Below are 17,261 nucleotides of genomic sequence, written 5' to 3'. Positions count from 1 at the left end.
TGATACTATCTGGCCAAGCGTCTAATCCACAAACTTGGAGACTTTTCCACTCTGGATAAAGATTGAGTTTCAGTGGCCAGTGTGTGGGCGAGTGTGAGAGAAAGAGAGAGTGTGTGTGTCCACGGGTGAAGCTCACACTGACCTCTCCACACCACACAACTAGACAATAAACATGAAGATATGGGCAAAATATGAGCACCCAAAGTATCACAGTTTTATCAAGTATTATTTAATGAGTAACACATAAGGAAACCGATGTTAAGACCTATAGATGTCGACCAACTCGAATACACGGACACCGGATTAGCGACACACAACTGGAACCAACAATGATCCCAAAGTTTCACCCAAAAACACACATGAAAGTTGGCAACCAAAACACATCAACACACATTCAAAATGTCAACATTGGGGATAGACATCACTGCACTGAACTCATGGAAATGAACGCCATTACACACATCTGCATGTCACTGTGATGTGGACAGACAATGTCCATTGATCGACAAGATGTAGAAACGCACACACATTTTATGACACATATTCGAGCAAATTATTCTCTCACTGAAATAATGGAATATGGGGTTTTTGATTTGTTTGTGATTCATGTGTTTGGAAGTTGTGGTCAGGTTCTAAATAATCTGTGTAATCGTCTGTGTAAAATGGTCTAATAAAACCAAAGGATGTGTGTGTGTGCGCGTATGCATGTGCGTGTTCTCCGCGCCAGTATAAAGAAAAAACAGTTGGTTGTAGATCCGGATCAGCGTCCAGGGTCGCGGTTTAAAAGCTCCCATTCCCCCACGGACCAATGTCAGGCAGCGGCACTTCTCCTCGCGCCTCTAATCGCAGTTAATTGGCCCTTTAAGAAGGTGCTGCTCCTTGTGAAATCACGGGCCAGAAAATCAGCTGCGCGCTCTCTTCTGTATCGATGACTGCGGCTCGATAGAGACGATACCACATTGATATTGACGCCACCACAAAACAAAACCTCCCGCATTGACCCTTCATATTTATCCCGCCTCCTATATTGGAAATGAAATGGATAATTTATGCTAATTGTAGCTGTTTATTATTGATTAATGATTTTTCTTTTAATTTGCTTTCTCCTCCTGAGTCCAACGCCCCGCGGCTTTTTTTCTTCTTCTGTCCAATAATGAACTCTTTCTTCATTATTGCTGCCCTCCGCGTGATATATGACAATGATCTGCTCCACATGCTTGTTAATTCGAAAATGAGTGATTGGAGTGCTTGAACAAATGTTGAATTTGCGAATTACCTCAAGTTGTTGTCTGGATCATTATAATTGTTTTCATAAATTGCGTTTTGCTGATATTCGTGCATCATATTTCTCTTGTGTTATTTGAATTTTAAAATGTTTTTTAATTGTTTTAATTTATAGTATTTCAATAAATCAAGTCATTTTAATGTTGTATTTAATACAAACTTTTTTTTTAAGTGAATATCATCGCCGTTGTTCGTATGGATTGCTGATGATATTATTACTTTAATAATGATGTGCTTGTACATGGCTAACATAAATGTATTTAGCATATTATTAAAATTGCTTTTCCAATTCATTCATGATATTTTCAGCTCTTGGTGAATTTTATTTTCATCGTATCGCATCGCATCGACTGTCGTCCACACATCTTGTTGGCATTCAGATATAGATATAGAACAATATTTGTACATTTAAAAACTGCTGTTTCCATTGTAGAATCGTTTGACACTCCTTAAACTGTCGATTTGTATTTATTCGTGCAGTTTCGGGACCAAATGCTGTGCAATTAAGTGAAGTTAAGATTCTGTGCAAACGCAGCAGCAGCAGCAGCAGCAGTAGTCGTGTGGTCAGTGTCGTCCCTGCAGACTGCAGTTCCTCCATCATCACTGAGCTTTAACACAGGCTCGCTTTATTTAGCCTCAACCAGACCTGACCCACTCCACCGCGGAGCTTGAAGGCCCACACCAGCGCTCCGCTGCACGCTCCTCGGCTCACTTCAGCTATGAATAATTACCATTAGTTGCGACATGAATATTTAATTAGTTTATCTGTGGTTTGGTTTGTTGTATTTAAACAACCTATTGCTGCATATTTAGTCATTAATTTCAATGAAACAAAGCTATAAAAATAAACGCTATATCACCAATTCTTCTGCCAATAATAGAAATAATCATAATAACAGTAATAATAATTTGTGATATTTTCTAATGGTTGTTTTAATTATGAATAATTTACAAACATGATACCCAAAAACATTTCAACAATAGCTAAAATAAATGCATTTATTTTTATTATCATACATTTTTTTTTGCATTTTATGATGATCAATAATGACGAACCATAACTGAAATGCTCACTAAAAAATTGTCCAACCTTTTATCCCCACTACTTCCGGTTTTGTAATTACCACTCGTGCAAAAAATAAAGCGCAGTTTCGCTGCTGATGCTGGTGATATGATAGTCAAAACATTCGGAAGTATTCGCCATCATATTTGACGTCACATTTAGAGCGGGTTTGACATCATCTGTTTCATTCTTAAATATGAAGCCCCCGTTGTAAATGTAGTTTCATTAGAGTCTAACAGTACCTGTTGGTCTGTCACCGCAGTCCCGCACGCGCGCCTTTCTTCCCTGCAGGAAACAAATTGCGTGGGGGAAAAAAACACGACTTAAGTACGCTGCATTCCGTTTTCTCCATTTGCAGCCCCGAACTCTCGCAATAAGTTGTAGAGAAACAAAAGTGAAGGTTTGGAAGGAAGGGGGATCAATCCTGGACTGGTGGAGGCTCCATGCGTCAGACAGCTGCTGCTACAACTCACACACACACACACACGCACACTCTCTCTCCCCAAATAAAAACACTATTGAGCCCTTTTTTCCTTTCCTGTGTGAATTAATGAAGTTAAAAATAGCCTGAAACGACAGAAGGGAAAGTTAAAATGTAAAGAGTAATTGTGATAATGAGAGTGTCTGTGCGCGTGCGTGTGCGTGTCTTACCGCCGCTGTGCAGAGAGGAGTTGCGTGGAGTGGGCTGGGACGGTGAAGGGGTGAGAAGCAGCGTGGACGCTTCTGGAGGGGGGAGTGGAGGAAGGTGAGATGGTGAGGAGAAAGCAACGGCACCAGCAGGAGGAGGAGGAAGAGGGGGAGGAGGAGGGGAAGAGATAAGTGATCTGAAGGGGAGACGATAGGACAAAAAAAAGTGATGATGATGAATACATTGGAAAGTTTTTTGGCCCAGGCGAGGGTGTCAGATTGAATGGCCTGGTGCGCATGTGCGAAGGTGTCCAAACTGACAATGCTGGTGAGATGAAGATAGTGTTGTTGCTGCTTCTGGGCTCACGGAGGACGACGAGAGGAATCTACAAGACGACAAGATGAGGTCCAAGGCGAGGGCGAGAAAACTAGCCAAAAGTAAGTCTCGAGTTTTCTCCGGCGCCGGGTCGCTTTTCTGCCGAGGATGTGCACAGTCCGTGTCAGTCATCACGCGGACTTTACAGAGGAGGGGGCGACTCTTTGTCCACAACTTTTTTAAGTCCACGGTCGGGCTGCACGACTTGGGTCCACTACGCCTGGATGAAGAAACGCAGCCGCGTAAAAGCGCACCGGGGCGCGAATCCCTGTCGCGGCGTGATCGCGGCCAGCTCAGGCGCCGGTTCCATTCCCCAAACTGACGCCGAAGATCCACGCGAACTTCATTCAGCACCGGTCCAAGTCTGGTGAACACACTCTGCTGGAGTGGTGGGCGCTATGGATCTGAGTGTCCGTCCCCTCCGCGCTCGCAATTTTGGGGAAGCATTATTTTAATTTCCAATGACTTGGTTGACGTCTGTGTTTCGGAGAATCGCTGCTATGATGTAGTTTGGTCGCAGAAGCTGCTGCAGTCTGGTTCCTCCTCCAGGGAATGTCAATCAATAACGTGCGAACGGAGAGAGACTTACTGCGTCATGACAGAGGACTTTTTAATGTTTGAGATCTGTGTGGGTTTATTTGTCAATTATTCAGTGCTGTTTGAGGCGCGGGTGTACCTTTTATTAGGGTAACGATCAGCTATTTTATTGATCGATTAAAACACACACACACGCACCTTTCTCCACATCTACTCTAAATATCACTTAGTTTGTGAAATATACCGTGTTTTTAATTTTTGTTTGAAATTTGCGAGTTGTTTTTCTAACTTATTGAATACACCTTTACGTTTATTTCCAGGCCTTGGCAATATTTTTGCAATATTCTAAACAATAAATACTTTTTTAAATAAATGTTTCAGAAATTTAATTAATTCGAATTCCTTTTAACGGAGTTAAAATGTTTAAAATCTTGCTCCGCTGTGAGGAATAAAACGAGGGGGTTTTAATTCCGTTCTAACATGCGGAGGATCGTTGCCAGCAGTTGCACTTGATCTCTAAACAGGCTGTTGATCCGGGTGCTAATGAACACAAATACCTGGCTTTGTACAAACTCCCACATCGATATTGAAGTCCGCAGACCCCCAGAAAGGCCCCGGAATTAATGCCGTATAATTGTCCTAAATCGACATCATCTCAGAACCTTTTCCTGATATCGTTTTTTGAAGCGACTTCAACCTCAGCTGTGTGTTTTCTTTGCTCCAAATTCAGCTCACACACCGAGGTTTCAGTGGCAGCACCAGTGTATGTGAGTGTATGTGTGTGAGTGTATGGTTTGTTTACATAAAGATTTTGGGTCAGGATTAAGAGAGCTGGAGGTCGTCGCCCCCACAAGGAGAGCCAAATTGCATTTGAATTTATTCCGCCTCGATACACCAGTTACTTGGCTTCAGAATTAAGCATGTGAATAATTCTGCCATTTTTACTCTTAGAATGGTTTTTAATTTATTGTATTTTATTGTCCTCACACACACATGCTACGATAATTGACTCACAAAGTGAAACACTTTATAGGGACCACAGTAAAACACACACACACGTTTCACACACATATTCACACTTACAAATACGTTAACTTCCTTTTAACTCACATTTAGGTCAACACACGCACACACACACACACTCGCACACAATATATGTATATATATTTTTTTTGTTTTCGTTTTTTTTTTGTTTTTTTGTTCATCAACTAACCAGTTGATGATGATGTTAGTAGTAGTCCAAACTGGGCTCACAACCATTTTGGACATGGACCAGCAGCTCAGTTATTTTTAGTGTTTGTCTGCAGTGTGCATGAACACACACACACACACACACACACACACTGAGCTCAGGCGTCCAAGGAATGAACACAGAAGCATGTTGGAGCTCCTCTCACGTCCAGCGAAGGTGCTCTCCTCCTTAAAAGCACGTTATTGATTTCCATGTCGTGGTCACATGGTTGCCACCGCAGAGCAACATTTCTGTTTGAAGCTGCTTTTTGTGATATTTTCGCTCATTTCAGATTTCCTCTCCATTAATCAACACGTTATGCACTGCTGGCGTGACAGTTTTATTCTTCACCAGGCGTTAAAACTAACAACACTAATTCATGTGCAGAAAAGCTATTGATCCTGGTGCTGGAAGTCCCTTATTAGAGGCACTTCCAGTCATGAACTTGGACCGACTCGACAGCATCTGATGTTTTGACAGAAGTAATAAAAGCCAACCCATAACACTTTAAACCCAACAATGGTAGCTATGTTGAACTTCTGGCTAAACGTTCAGCGTCCCGTGCAGCCTGTATTATTACAGCGCGGCAGCTGTAATATGTTTCAGATAGCCTTCATCATTGTTGACACATTAGAGCCTGAACATTGAGAAAGCACTGCAGATTAATGAAAATGACATTTGATGTCATTTCATTGTGAATTATAGTGAAGACAGCTTTGACTGAGAATGACTCTGGTCTGTGGAGCACAAGTTTTGTGCTCAAAACTACAACATATGACATCATATGTGTTGATTCAGCAATGCTCTGCACAATCCAGTTTTAAATAAAGTTAAGGGACTAAACAGCCATCTCTCAGATCATCTGAGGGACTCGGCTGAAGCCAAGAAACTTCTTAAACACCACTGCGACAAGTCATGTTCGCTGCTTTAGAGTTGTTTTTAAGTTGATGTTGGTGCTCTCAGATGTGGCCATTTTATTTATCTAGCTGAGAAGTGTGAGGTCTCTTCTAGCCTGACACTTGTGGAAGACAAAGTGGAAAACAATTCACAGTGTCTTTGCGTACATTTACACCAAACATCTGTACCGTTTGTCGTCTACTATCCCCAGTTAGTTTGAACACGACACGGTTATTCTGATATCCATTAGGTTTAGTTGTTAGTTAATGGTGCATCATAAATAATGTTCATGTTGAGGATGGCAGGGAAATTAATAATTAATATAGCATGAGCATGCAATTCTTTGGAAAACACACTTGTATTTCAATAAGTCAAAACGTTTATTTTTCACCTCACACACCAGGGGAGCATTGCTGTGGCACTCCTCCAGTTCAGCTCTCTTTTGAGGGTCCGTCTGGAAAAACATTTGATGGACGCCTGTAGTGCAACTCGTTGTCTTATTAATGAAAAGAAAAATCAAAGAATGATAATCATAGAAATAGGGTTGTCAACATATTAAACATTTTAATCTCAGTTAATACCACTGACTGTAAGTTAACTCACAATTAATGGCAAATTCATCAAATATTCTGAACATGTTTTTAAATATAACTTAAAGGACAAATTTATCAATTCATGTTTATAATGTTACCATGTTGTTAAGCCTCTGTAGTGCGAGGTGAGCATTGTCTCACCAGCATTGTCAGTCCGAGGTGACTCTAAAGACAATATCTGTTATGTTGGGTTGTTGGAGTAAACAAACAGTTGCATGAGGAAAGAATTATTGTCCACTCTCGTCTTCCTTTAAGTTTCATATAGAAGTGATACACAAGCCAGTGTATAAACCGCCTTTTGTCTGATCGGGTGGCCCTAAAAACCTGGTGAATGGAGACAGGCCATGGCACCTGAGAGCGCATGCGTCCACAGATCGTGTACCGACTATGTTTCAGCGTGAGGCCAATATAAACTAGCCTCACAGTTGTAGCAACCTTGCACTGCCTTCTGTTGGTCAGGAACTGCACTTAAAACAGTAGGAGACTCCCTCCCCAGCCATCTTAAGCATTGCTAGCTGGTCATTGCTAACTCACGGAGTAAAAATAGCTGTTCCTGGTTTGTTTTTTTCCAAAATAGCATTCATGACCTGCCAACACACTTCACTTCCTCTCGTGATAAAGTCACGCTTCATAAGTTTCATATACGCTCCATGATCTTGTCTTTTGTTTTTGTTCACTTCTGAAGCGAATTATCTGTTTGTTTCAACTGACCGTTGTGTTGTTGTGGAGTTATCAGTCCTAGTTTGAACCCTCTGGTCTTACGAATAGGAACGTCAGCTGTAGAGTCAGTCTATAAAACGTGAAAGTTTCCTCTCCTCGATGTGTTGCCTCTTGTTTTAAACAAAGTCGCCCGACTCACACATGTGACGACGACGACACCGATGGCAACACACTTGATAGTGAAGTCATTATTATCTTGTTGGTTTATGATGCCGGCTAATAATTAACCTGCACTGTCTCCAGGCCTTATCGACTGTCACACACAGAACCCAACTTTCAGATAAAACAACTAAACCTGTATCGAAAAGAACAGTAGCAGAGCGCTTGACTCTCTGACTGGCGGGTGATGATCTTAACAGAGCTGCAGTTTTACAGCTCAGTCTGTAGATGACTGGCTCAGTCTGGTCCTTCATTTCCGCCTCGTATAATCATCACTTTGTTTTATATCCTCCTCTATTTATGTTCAACTGTTTGATGGTTCCTGCGTCAGCTCTGGACTGGCTGGACCTACATCATTTCTGGCCGATTTTCGGGCTGTGGAACTGGCAGATTAGTCCCTGGTGTCTGCAGCCAGTGTACTTCTGTGTGTATTGAGCAAAACGTAGAATATTTGGAAGTAAACCGCAGCTGTATTTCATACCTGTGAGCTGAATCTAGATTATTTATTTAAAGGATGGAACTGTCTGAAGGAAGCAGCTGCTTAATGTGAGTCATTAATGTTGTTTGTCGTTCTGCTTTACAACTGTCCTTCCTTCTCAGTGATTCAGCCCCTTCTCCCCTCTTATCTTCACGCTCATTGTAAATCAGTAACTGCTGTGTAAAAGCTTCTGTTTTGGCCAAGTGTCCCAAAATATTCAATCTGGTCACCAGTGCCGTAAACCACAAAAGTGTGAAATGAGTGTGGTGGAAAAGATCAGGGGGCCAGTATTTTTAGGGATTGTCTCTGAAGACCCTGCAAATAAGTCCACATATTCTGGACTTATTGAAACATCAGCCTATTGAGGACTGACTTGAAGTTTTTAACTTCTGTTTACCAACACCCACCCTTCATTTTTTGCTTATGTTGTATGGTGGGACTTTATTTGAAATGTTTTTTGGGGGAAAGAAACATTTTTCTTGCATTAAAAAAATCCCCTTCATTCCATTTTAATTTGATTGAATACTTCTGTGTATCTAATGCTAATCTGTAGTAATTACTCATTTGAAATGCTAGTAGAAATGATAGTAATTACTCATGTTCAGTTATTGTCTGAGAATTTTTTAAAAGTGTGTTTACTACTCATCCCAGCCTGGTGTTTTCACCAAACATGATTTACAGTCGAGCTGTTTGACCCCATCAGTCAGAGCGCAGCGTGGATGCCACTGAACAGCAGGTCTTGGCAGAGCTCGCTGGCCAATACAGGTGTGTCACGTCAGGCAGTTGTTGGAGGTCTCGTCGTCACTCTGAGCTTTGACCTCCTTGAAGTCTGGCACATGCTTGGGGAGTTACCTCCATCACCTGGGCAGACGCCCAAAAAGAACATGCTCTGTGCCGGTCCTTCCTGCCAATCCAGAGCTGGCTTAAGCAAATTTGAAGTTGACGTACAAATACCACTCAAGCCCTTGCACATGGCTCCAAATCCCATTCATTCCAAGGATATGCTTCCCCACATTATGCGACTGGCTAACACGCTCGCATCATGACCTCATCAAGATACTTGGGCAAACAGGGTTCAAGATATATCCCTCATGTTTATAGGAGCCGCTCGTGCCTCTCTTCTGGGTCGCTCCGAAAATACCCAGGCAGGATTTTAATGAAATCCATTACACTGCAGTTCAATGCATTTTCCTTGACCCTTGGCATGCTGGTCCGGTTACATCCACAGGAGATTCCAGGGCTAATGATTACACCAACCTGCTCCAGAGAGCTGCTCATCGGCAGTTTGACGCCGCTCATTAGAGGGTTATCCCGCACTGTCTTTTTCCGTACGCCACCCGCTGCTCCGCGGTGCCCCTTGTTTGGCAAACAAGGGGCAAATGTGTTGCGTTCTAATTAGCATGTTTTAGCAGCCCTCATGATTCCCTTCTGCTCTGTGATATCCCCGGGATTGCTCCGCATTGTGACCAGTCTTATCTGGGCCTAATCCCAATTTGTTTGGTATTAGCTGTTGTTTTCTCCTGCTTTCGCTTCTTACGGTGCTCTTTCCGAATCCCTCTCTGTTGCCACATGCCATCGGATTTCATTACACAAGTTCAGCCTGTGCCGACAGATAAATATTGCACACTGTGTGATGCAGTTGATCCTGTGTAGCGAGGTCATCAGATGTGGGCCTTGTTTTCTGCTGGGTTGCTGGGTATGGTTTGCTTCACAGCCCGTCCACAACTTGATGTAGTAAACAAGTGCATCCCAAAAATGTGACTCGTCTTCAAGTCTATTTTTTGCTCGGCTGATGATGTCTCATCCTGTCTAGTTGTGATAAGCAGACAGTTCCCGGGAGCTGTTGGTCTCTAAACTCGTAAGCCCGCGCTGCTCTATACTCCCTTCTGTGCGCTTCCTCTTTGAAGAGGCCGCCAGTCTGAAGCCTTGGCTCCGTCTTCACTTCTATCTCTCCCTCCTTGCCTCCTCATCACCGTGTCCCGTCATTATCACAGAGATGGGCTCGCGGTGTCTCATTAAAGCAGATTAGAGACATCTCAAAGGGGCAGAGCGGGACGGGTCTCTTCTCTATTCCCTCGCCCGCCCACCCCACTTCTCTGGAAGATCAGGTTCTTTGATTTGGCCAGATAAAGACCCCTTTCATGTTGACGGGGGACGGTTAGCGATTACCCTGTCAGGCCCATCGTTTTGGTGAGGCTGACAAATTTGCCATGCAGAGCAGGGAGGGTGCGACAAGCAGATTCACAGTAATTGAGCTGTCATTATCCACTGACCCCGCCAGGCACTGGAGCCTCCCCAGCCCTCTATTTGTTTAATACTTTTTTTTCTGTTTGAGTATGATGGATAGGAGGAGCAAGAGAGGGGCGCTTCCTTGACATCCTCTCAGAATATTGTCTCACATATGCCAGATGACCAGCAGGGGGCCGGGCAAACAGCCCTTTTCAACAGGAGCCACAGCGCACTTTTTGACACCAAAGAAAGTGAAAGTCCGGATGTTCCGGAAGTTCGTCCCATCGTTTACAGTCCAGTTTGGCGAGTCGTCTTTGAACAGTTGACGCCACATTAACATGCTCTTGATAATGATCTGCAGCGGCTGCACTGTTAGCATGACTTGCATCAGTTGTCGTGTTGGCGAGACTGATAGATGCTGTCTGCTGTGAGTCGAAGCCTCTGGTCCCAGAGTGAGACCGTATTGGCCTCGGGAGTTTGATGAAGGAAATAAGAGCCCCCCCTCATTAACCTTGAGTCAGATTGGTTTTGAAGCATTGGTGTGTGTGTGTGTGTGTGTGTGTGCGTGTGTGAGGGATGTGGAGTGTGTGTGTGTGTCTGCGCGTGTGTGTGTGTGTGTGTGAGGGATGTGGAGTGTGTGTGTGTGTGTAGGTGTGTGTGTGTAGGTGTGTGTGTGTGTGTGTGTGTGTGTGTGTGTGTGTGTGTGTGTGTGTGTGTGTGTGTGTGTGTGTGTGTGTGTGTGTGTGTGTGTGTGTGTGTGTGTGTGTGTGTGTGTGTGTGTGTGTGTGTAGGTGTTGGAGGGGTCTGTGCTAAAACATTTCAAGATGGCCCATTAGCTGGCTCCTGACACTAAGATTCCTCTTTGCTGACCCCTTCCCCTCCACCTCTCAGCCTCTCTGTCCCAGAGGCCCCCAGCCTCATCCTGCCAAGTGTACGGTTCCAAAGTAACGACGAAGCTGCCTGCGTGTGAAAATATTGAATTGCAAAAACATCCCTGGGTGAGAGGGTGTGTGAATGGAGCTTTCAGCGCCGGGCCCGACCCAGGCCTTGTGCTACTGACTGACGGACAACAAATGGCATTTTGTGTCCAGTGAGAGGGGACAGAGAAGGGGAAGAGGAAGAGAAAGAGAAAGGAAGAGTAGTCAGACAGAGAAAGAAGATTGGAGTGGGTGGGCGGGGGTCTTGAGAGTGTTCAGGCCTCTTCAGTGGGATGCCTCAAATGTAGGTCTGAGATGCCTTATCACATGACCTGTCTGGCCTTTGCCCCCACTCAGCCGGGGCTGTCAGGGGTACTCCTACTGGGAGCACAAAGCCCTCCACCCTCAAAGCGCAGCATTCACCCCCCAAGTGAGGGCGTACTTCCATGGTAATAGGTAAACGTGAAGTCAATGACCTCCACTTTCCCTCTGTCTACAGCAGGGCAACGCTCTTAAGATTCCCTGATAATGTCAGCGTTGGAAGGCGACCTTAACTTCCCAACTGGACCTGAGTTCCAAAGACTGCAATTTGACTGCACAGGTTTAGCTGGCCTCCTGTTTCCACTCTTGTAAAAACCCTTGAGCCGACCCCCAACTCTCGCTGAGCTTCTTTAAAGCCGTGTCTTAAGCGCCGACGCAGACAGACAAGGAAAACCTGAGAATTGAGTGCTGATTTCCTTTCTTTATTTCTTTGTCTATGTGTGTGTCGGGACATGACTGAATTTCAGATGTCTCAGAGGGCCGGTAGGGTCACAGTTTGACCGTGACTTCGTCCTGCTCTGCAACCCACACACTGGCATCCCTCTGGCTCGCCACTGCTCCACTGACCAGTCCTTCAATTCTTTCTTCTTCTATATTTTCCTCCTCTTCCCCTCCTTCTTGCGGAACACTGTAGTTTCTCTCTCCGGTCTCCTTTGAAAAGATGCGGCGTCTTTGTCCAGCCTGATAAAGGATGCCATAGTTCCCCTTTTCCCCCTCTTTGTGGCCCGAGGCTGGCGGCTCCTGAGAAGTGCAAATGGTATCCTCTCGGAGGGGCTATCCCCATAGGCCCCGGAGGGCCTTCTCTCCTCCAGGCTTGGCTAATTACCACTAGCCCCCCCTCCCCTCGCTCCCTGTCGCCCCCAAAGCTCCCTGGTCCCTGGAACCGTGGATAGCACATTCCCACATCCAGCACCTGGCCTTCTTTTCTCCTGGCCTGCTTTGATGGCTGACACCCCAGCCTGGCCCCTCCCTCCGTCACATCCTCCTCTTCTCTTCACCCAACTACCTCATCTCTCTTTCTTTCTCATTAATAGAGGTTTTAAATTGCTTTCTGACTCTGACAAACTGCTCTTGTTGAAAAGAGAGATGTGGAGGGGTGTGCGGTGGGGTGGCAGTTGTGAATGAGGGGCATGAGGTGCTGACAGTTGGACGATGTTGATAGAAGATCATCTCAAACACATTGTATTCCTGCATCTAAAACGATGGTTCTCTCGAGACAAAGACACCCGGAACATCAGAAGATAGCTTCAACTCTTTACCTCGTTGCAATGGATTATATTTCACTACAAGTTTCAAACAGTTCTTCATGTAACCAAGGCATGATCTGCAGCATCGGCGTGGGATGGTGTACCACACTTCCAAATACAAAAGGGTCAACTGTCGAAAACACTTGAGACGTTGGACTGTGAAGCACAGAGCTTGGAGAACCATCCCTGCACATCAAACAGGAGTTCCTAAAAACTCCTCACCAAATTTGTATGTGGTGCGCGACCACAGATGGAGGTGGGTTTTCATCATGAGTCGCCACGCTGCGCACGAGCAGAAGCAAAGATCTAATTAGTTGCATATTTGTGTGGAATGGCCTGTGGGTCTAATCAATATCCTCTCCCAGTGGATCTCACCAATTCATAGCTGGCCTTTCGCAGTCGGGCGATCCCAGTGCGAACGCTCGGACAGCTTTCAGAGGAAAACAAATAGCTCTATTACACGCCGGCGTCTGTGTGATGCTCAGCGTCCCAAAGGCATGTGCTTGGCCTCTATTAATTATATGTTGGCTGCGTCAGGCGGCCACGGAATCCGAGGCAGCGCAGGCTCTCCAACCTTCTTGGACAGCAACACGACATGCTACAAGTTTGAGGTGGTCATACTTCAAGTGTATTTTATCAATCAGCAGTTTACATTATACATATTGAATACTTCTCTGGTGTTCTGCAGCCGAAGCTTGAGGGAGTCCTTCGGCTCCAAAATATTGTTTATTGTCGGTGTGTCTTCATGAGTGGCTTTCTGTCTGCATGTGATACCTGTCCAGGGTGTCCCCTGCTCATCCCAAGTGGCTTTGAAGAACTTCATTAATAATTCAACGTCCTGTTTTAGTGGGGAAGAGTTGACTAACCACAGCATTGATATGGATAATGTGGTTCTTTGCCTCTGATCTCTGATGGTGATGTTGGGGTCTCTGGGGGTGATGTTGGGGTCTCTGATACTAATGTTGGGGTCTCTGGTGGTGATGTTGGGGTCTCTGATACTAATGTTGGGGTCTCTGGGGGTGATGTTGGGGTCTCTGATACTAATGTTTGGGTCTCTGATTGTAATGTTGGGGTCTCTGATACTAATGTTTGGGTCTCTGGTGGTGATGTTGGGGTCTCTGATACTAATGTTGGGGTCTCTGATACTGATGTTGGGGTCTCTGATACTAATGTTTGGGTCTCTGGTGGTGATGTTGGGATCTCTGGGGGTGATGTTGGGGTCTCTGATAGTAATGTTGGGGTCTCTGGTGGTGATGTTGGGGTCTCTGGTGGTGATGTTGGGGTCTCTGGTGGTGATGTTGGGGTCTCTGATACTGATGTTGGGGTCTCTGATACTAATGTTGGGGTCTCTGGTGTTGATGTTGGGGTCTCTGGGGGTGATGTTGGGGTCTCTGATACTGATGTTGGGGTCTCTGGTGTTGATGTTGGGGTCTCTGGGGGTGATGTTGGGGTCTCTGATACTGATGTCGGGGTCTCTGATACTGATGTTGGGGTCTCTGATACTAATGTTGGGGTCTCTGGGGGTGATGTTGGGGTCTCTGATACTGATGTTGGGGTCTCTGATACTAATGTTTGGGTCTCTGGTGGTGATGTTTGGGTCTCTGGTGGTGATGTTGGGGTCTCTGATACTGATGTTGGGGTCTCTGATTGTAATGTTGGGGTCTCTGGGGGTGATGTTGGGGTCTCTGATACTAATGTTGGGGTCTCTGATACTAATGTTGGGGTCTCTGGGGTGATGTTGGGGTCTCTGATACTGATGTTGGGGTCTCTGGGGATGATGTTGGGGTCTCTGGTGTTGATGTTGGGGTCTCTGGGGTGATGTTGGGGTCTCTGATACTGATGTTGGGCTCTCTGATACTAATGTTGGGGTCTCTGGGGGTGATGTTGGGGTCTCTGATACTGATGTTGGGGTCTCTGGTGTTGATGTTGGGGTCTCTGGGGGTGATGTTGGGGTCTCTGATACTAATGTTGGGGTCTCTGGGGATGATGTTGGGGTCTCTGGTGTTGATGTTGGGGTCTCTGGGGTGATGTTGGGGTCTCTGATACTGATGTTGGGCTCTCTGATACTAATGTTGGGGTCTCTGGTGTTGATGTTGGGGTCTCTGGGGGTGATGTTGGGGTCTCTGATACTGATGTTGGGGTCTCTGGTGGTGATGTTTGGGTCTCTGGTGGTGATGTTGGGGTCTCTGATACTGATGTTGGGGTCTCTGATACTAATGTTGGGGTCTCTGGGGGTGATGTTGGGGTCTCTGATACTAATGTTGGGGTCTCTGGTGGTGATGTTGGGGTCTCTGATAGTAATGTTTGGGTCTCTGGTGGTGATGTTGGGGTCTCTGGTGGTGATGTTGGGGTCTCTGATACTAATGTTTGGGTCTCTGGTGGTGATGTTGGGGTCTCTGATACTGATGTTTGGGTCTCTGGGGGTGATGTTGGGGTCTCTGATACTGATGTTGGGGTCTCTGATACTGATGTTGGGGTCTCTGATAGTAATGTTGGGGTCATTGGTAGTGATGTTGGGGTCTCTGGGGGTGATGTTGGGGTCTCTGATAGTAATGTTGGGGTCATTGGTAGTGATGTTGGGGTCTCTGGGGGTGATGTTGGGGTCTCTGATAATAATGTTGGGGTCATTGGTAGTGATGATGGGGTCACTGCTGAAGCGAGAACAGAATGATATTGAGTAGAAGAAGCATGTTGTTGATTCAAGTATCTTCTTCTCTTTACTTAAACTCTTGTAACATTGTGAATGCTGCGTTGAAATGACAAACATTTTGGGAAGGTGACCCAGCTGCCTGTCTCTCATGATGAAAAGTAATGTGGCCTGGACATTACAATAGTCATTCAGATGCCTGAGAATGATCTTCTTACCCCGTCAGTGGGACGGATTAAAGAGTTGCCCTTTAACTTCACATGATGGCGCTGACATGTTCCAGAGCTGTGTTGACAGGAGGACGATGGTTGCTCTGTCGTATCAGAAAGAAGACGATCTGGTTTGTATTTTGTTAGAATTAATGAAGGATTTTTATGTTTCCAGCGTATGTATCCAACGCAGCGCAAGCCATGACAATGTCTGCCCCACACCTAGACCTGTTTTGCCAGTGTAGCCGGAGACCTACTTTGCTTTGTCAGATGTGGATTGTAAAGCACCAACATCTCTGCTTTGATTTTGCCAATTTGTCAGTTCTGAGTCTTGTGAGTGGGTGTGGACAGATGAAACTTGTTTTTATCTTTATGTCTTCTGCTGATGCAGTTGTGACATCCTGACCATCAATCTGCTGTTGCCATTACTCAGCCACAGCTGCCCTCCTTTGTGCACTTCACACATCATCAACAGAAAAGAGTGGGATGATGTCATGAGCGTGGCTGCATCTTCCTCGTTCGGCCGAAGCCAGGAGGAGCATCGGCTAAGTGTTTCTGAATGTCTGCGCTGGATCATTGGAGCGAGATTCAGAGAACTGACAGTTTGAAATCATTAGCTGATGTGTTCCAGAGAACTGAGACAAGAGTCTGTCCACGAATATGTTATTTGTTTGTGTCACGCAGGCTACAATAGCTGTGAGAAATGTTACAATCACTTTTAAGTCCTGGTCCAGGAGGGTTGTGTAATCTGTTTTTTTAAGTTGCTGTTCCTGGATGCAGACAGAGCCAATCATTTTACTGATAATCCCTGACAGGAAGGTGCATCCGATTATATTGGAGCTCAGAATATGGTTATTTGAAAGTGGAAAAAAATGTTCCCTGAGGAGTCACTTTGACTGTTTATTGATTCATTTATTTTTAGATGTGACCAGTCAGTTCGATGTGAGGTGGGTTCCTTCTTTGCTGGGGATTGTCTGGGGTTTTTATTAAGGGTCGCCACTTTTTTTCATGGGAAGCTCTCTCACACATAGTGGCAGCCATCATAGGGTACGTCATGTAAGGTCAGGGTCTCTTAAACAGTGCAGCTCGACCTGAATAAAGGCGACAGCTGACTTGGTTTCTACTCTCAGTTTCTGCCATGTGATGATCGAGTTTATCTCTAAATATAACCAGTGCATTGTTGTGTTTTATGGAGCGGGAGGGAGTCACACTCTTGGAACTATGAGCTGAGCCAGAGGGCCACGCTCTTGGCGACTCATGCACAGATTCAAACAGCGCTACTGAGTTTGGATCAACATTTGACTGGTTTCTCCCTCATCAATTTTATTTTGATGATCTTTTTTACTATTAATAGCAGTTCAGGAAGAAAAACATAAATAAAATCAGGGTGGTGGGGGGGGGGGGGGGGGGGGTAACTAAAGACCAAAATGGATCTATTAGAAGGGATTTCCTGGTGTGTTCGATTGACCACAAGGTTCCCCTCTGGTACAGGGATGTCTGGTGCCTGCTGTGGGGTCAGTGAAATGACTGGGCTCAAATGAAAGGAAATATGAAACCAAATAAAGGAAATGTTGTGGAACAAGTTGGATTTGACTTGGCCCAGGGTTAAATGTTTTAGTAGTGTGACATGCTTTCAACACTCTTTAGCTTGATTTGAGGTGATGGCAATGCCCAACGTGCCTCCGCACCTTTCTCCTCATCAGTTCGACCCACATCCTCTGTTTCC

The 17,261-nt window shown here is 45.2% G+C and overlaps 1 protein-coding gene across 7 annotated transcripts in view; it reads left to right on the top strand.

The window, feature by feature from the left end:
• Positions 1-3,108: 3,108 nt before the first annotated feature.
• Positions 3,109-17,261, top strand: part of prdm16 (PR domain containing 16) — a 134,432-nt gene continuing 120,279 nt past the window's right edge. For 2 of the 7 annotated variants that reach the window (XM_053848249.1, XM_053848248.1), the window contains exon 1: positions 3,109-3,412. In XM_053848249.1, the coding sequence (XP_053704224.1) occupies positions 3,376-3,412 (37 nt within the window). In that variant the 5' untranslated portion in view covers positions 3,109-3,375. The remainder of the gene's footprint in view (positions 3,413-17,261) is intronic. The other 5 variants (XM_053848255.1, XM_053848251.1, XM_053848250.1 and 2 more) reach the window with 4 other exon arrangements.

This window comes from Synchiropus splendidus, chromosome 18, assembly GCF_027744825.2.
Source record: "Synchiropus splendidus isolate RoL2022-P1 chromosome 18, RoL_Sspl_1.0, whole genome shotgun sequence".
Classification (NCBI taxonomy): domain Eukaryota; kingdom Metazoa; phylum Chordata; class Actinopteri; order Syngnathiformes; family Callionymidae; genus Synchiropus; species Synchiropus splendidus.
The sequence above is the reverse complement of the archived record's forward strand: the minus strand, read 5'-3'. Positions and strand labels throughout refer to the sequence as shown.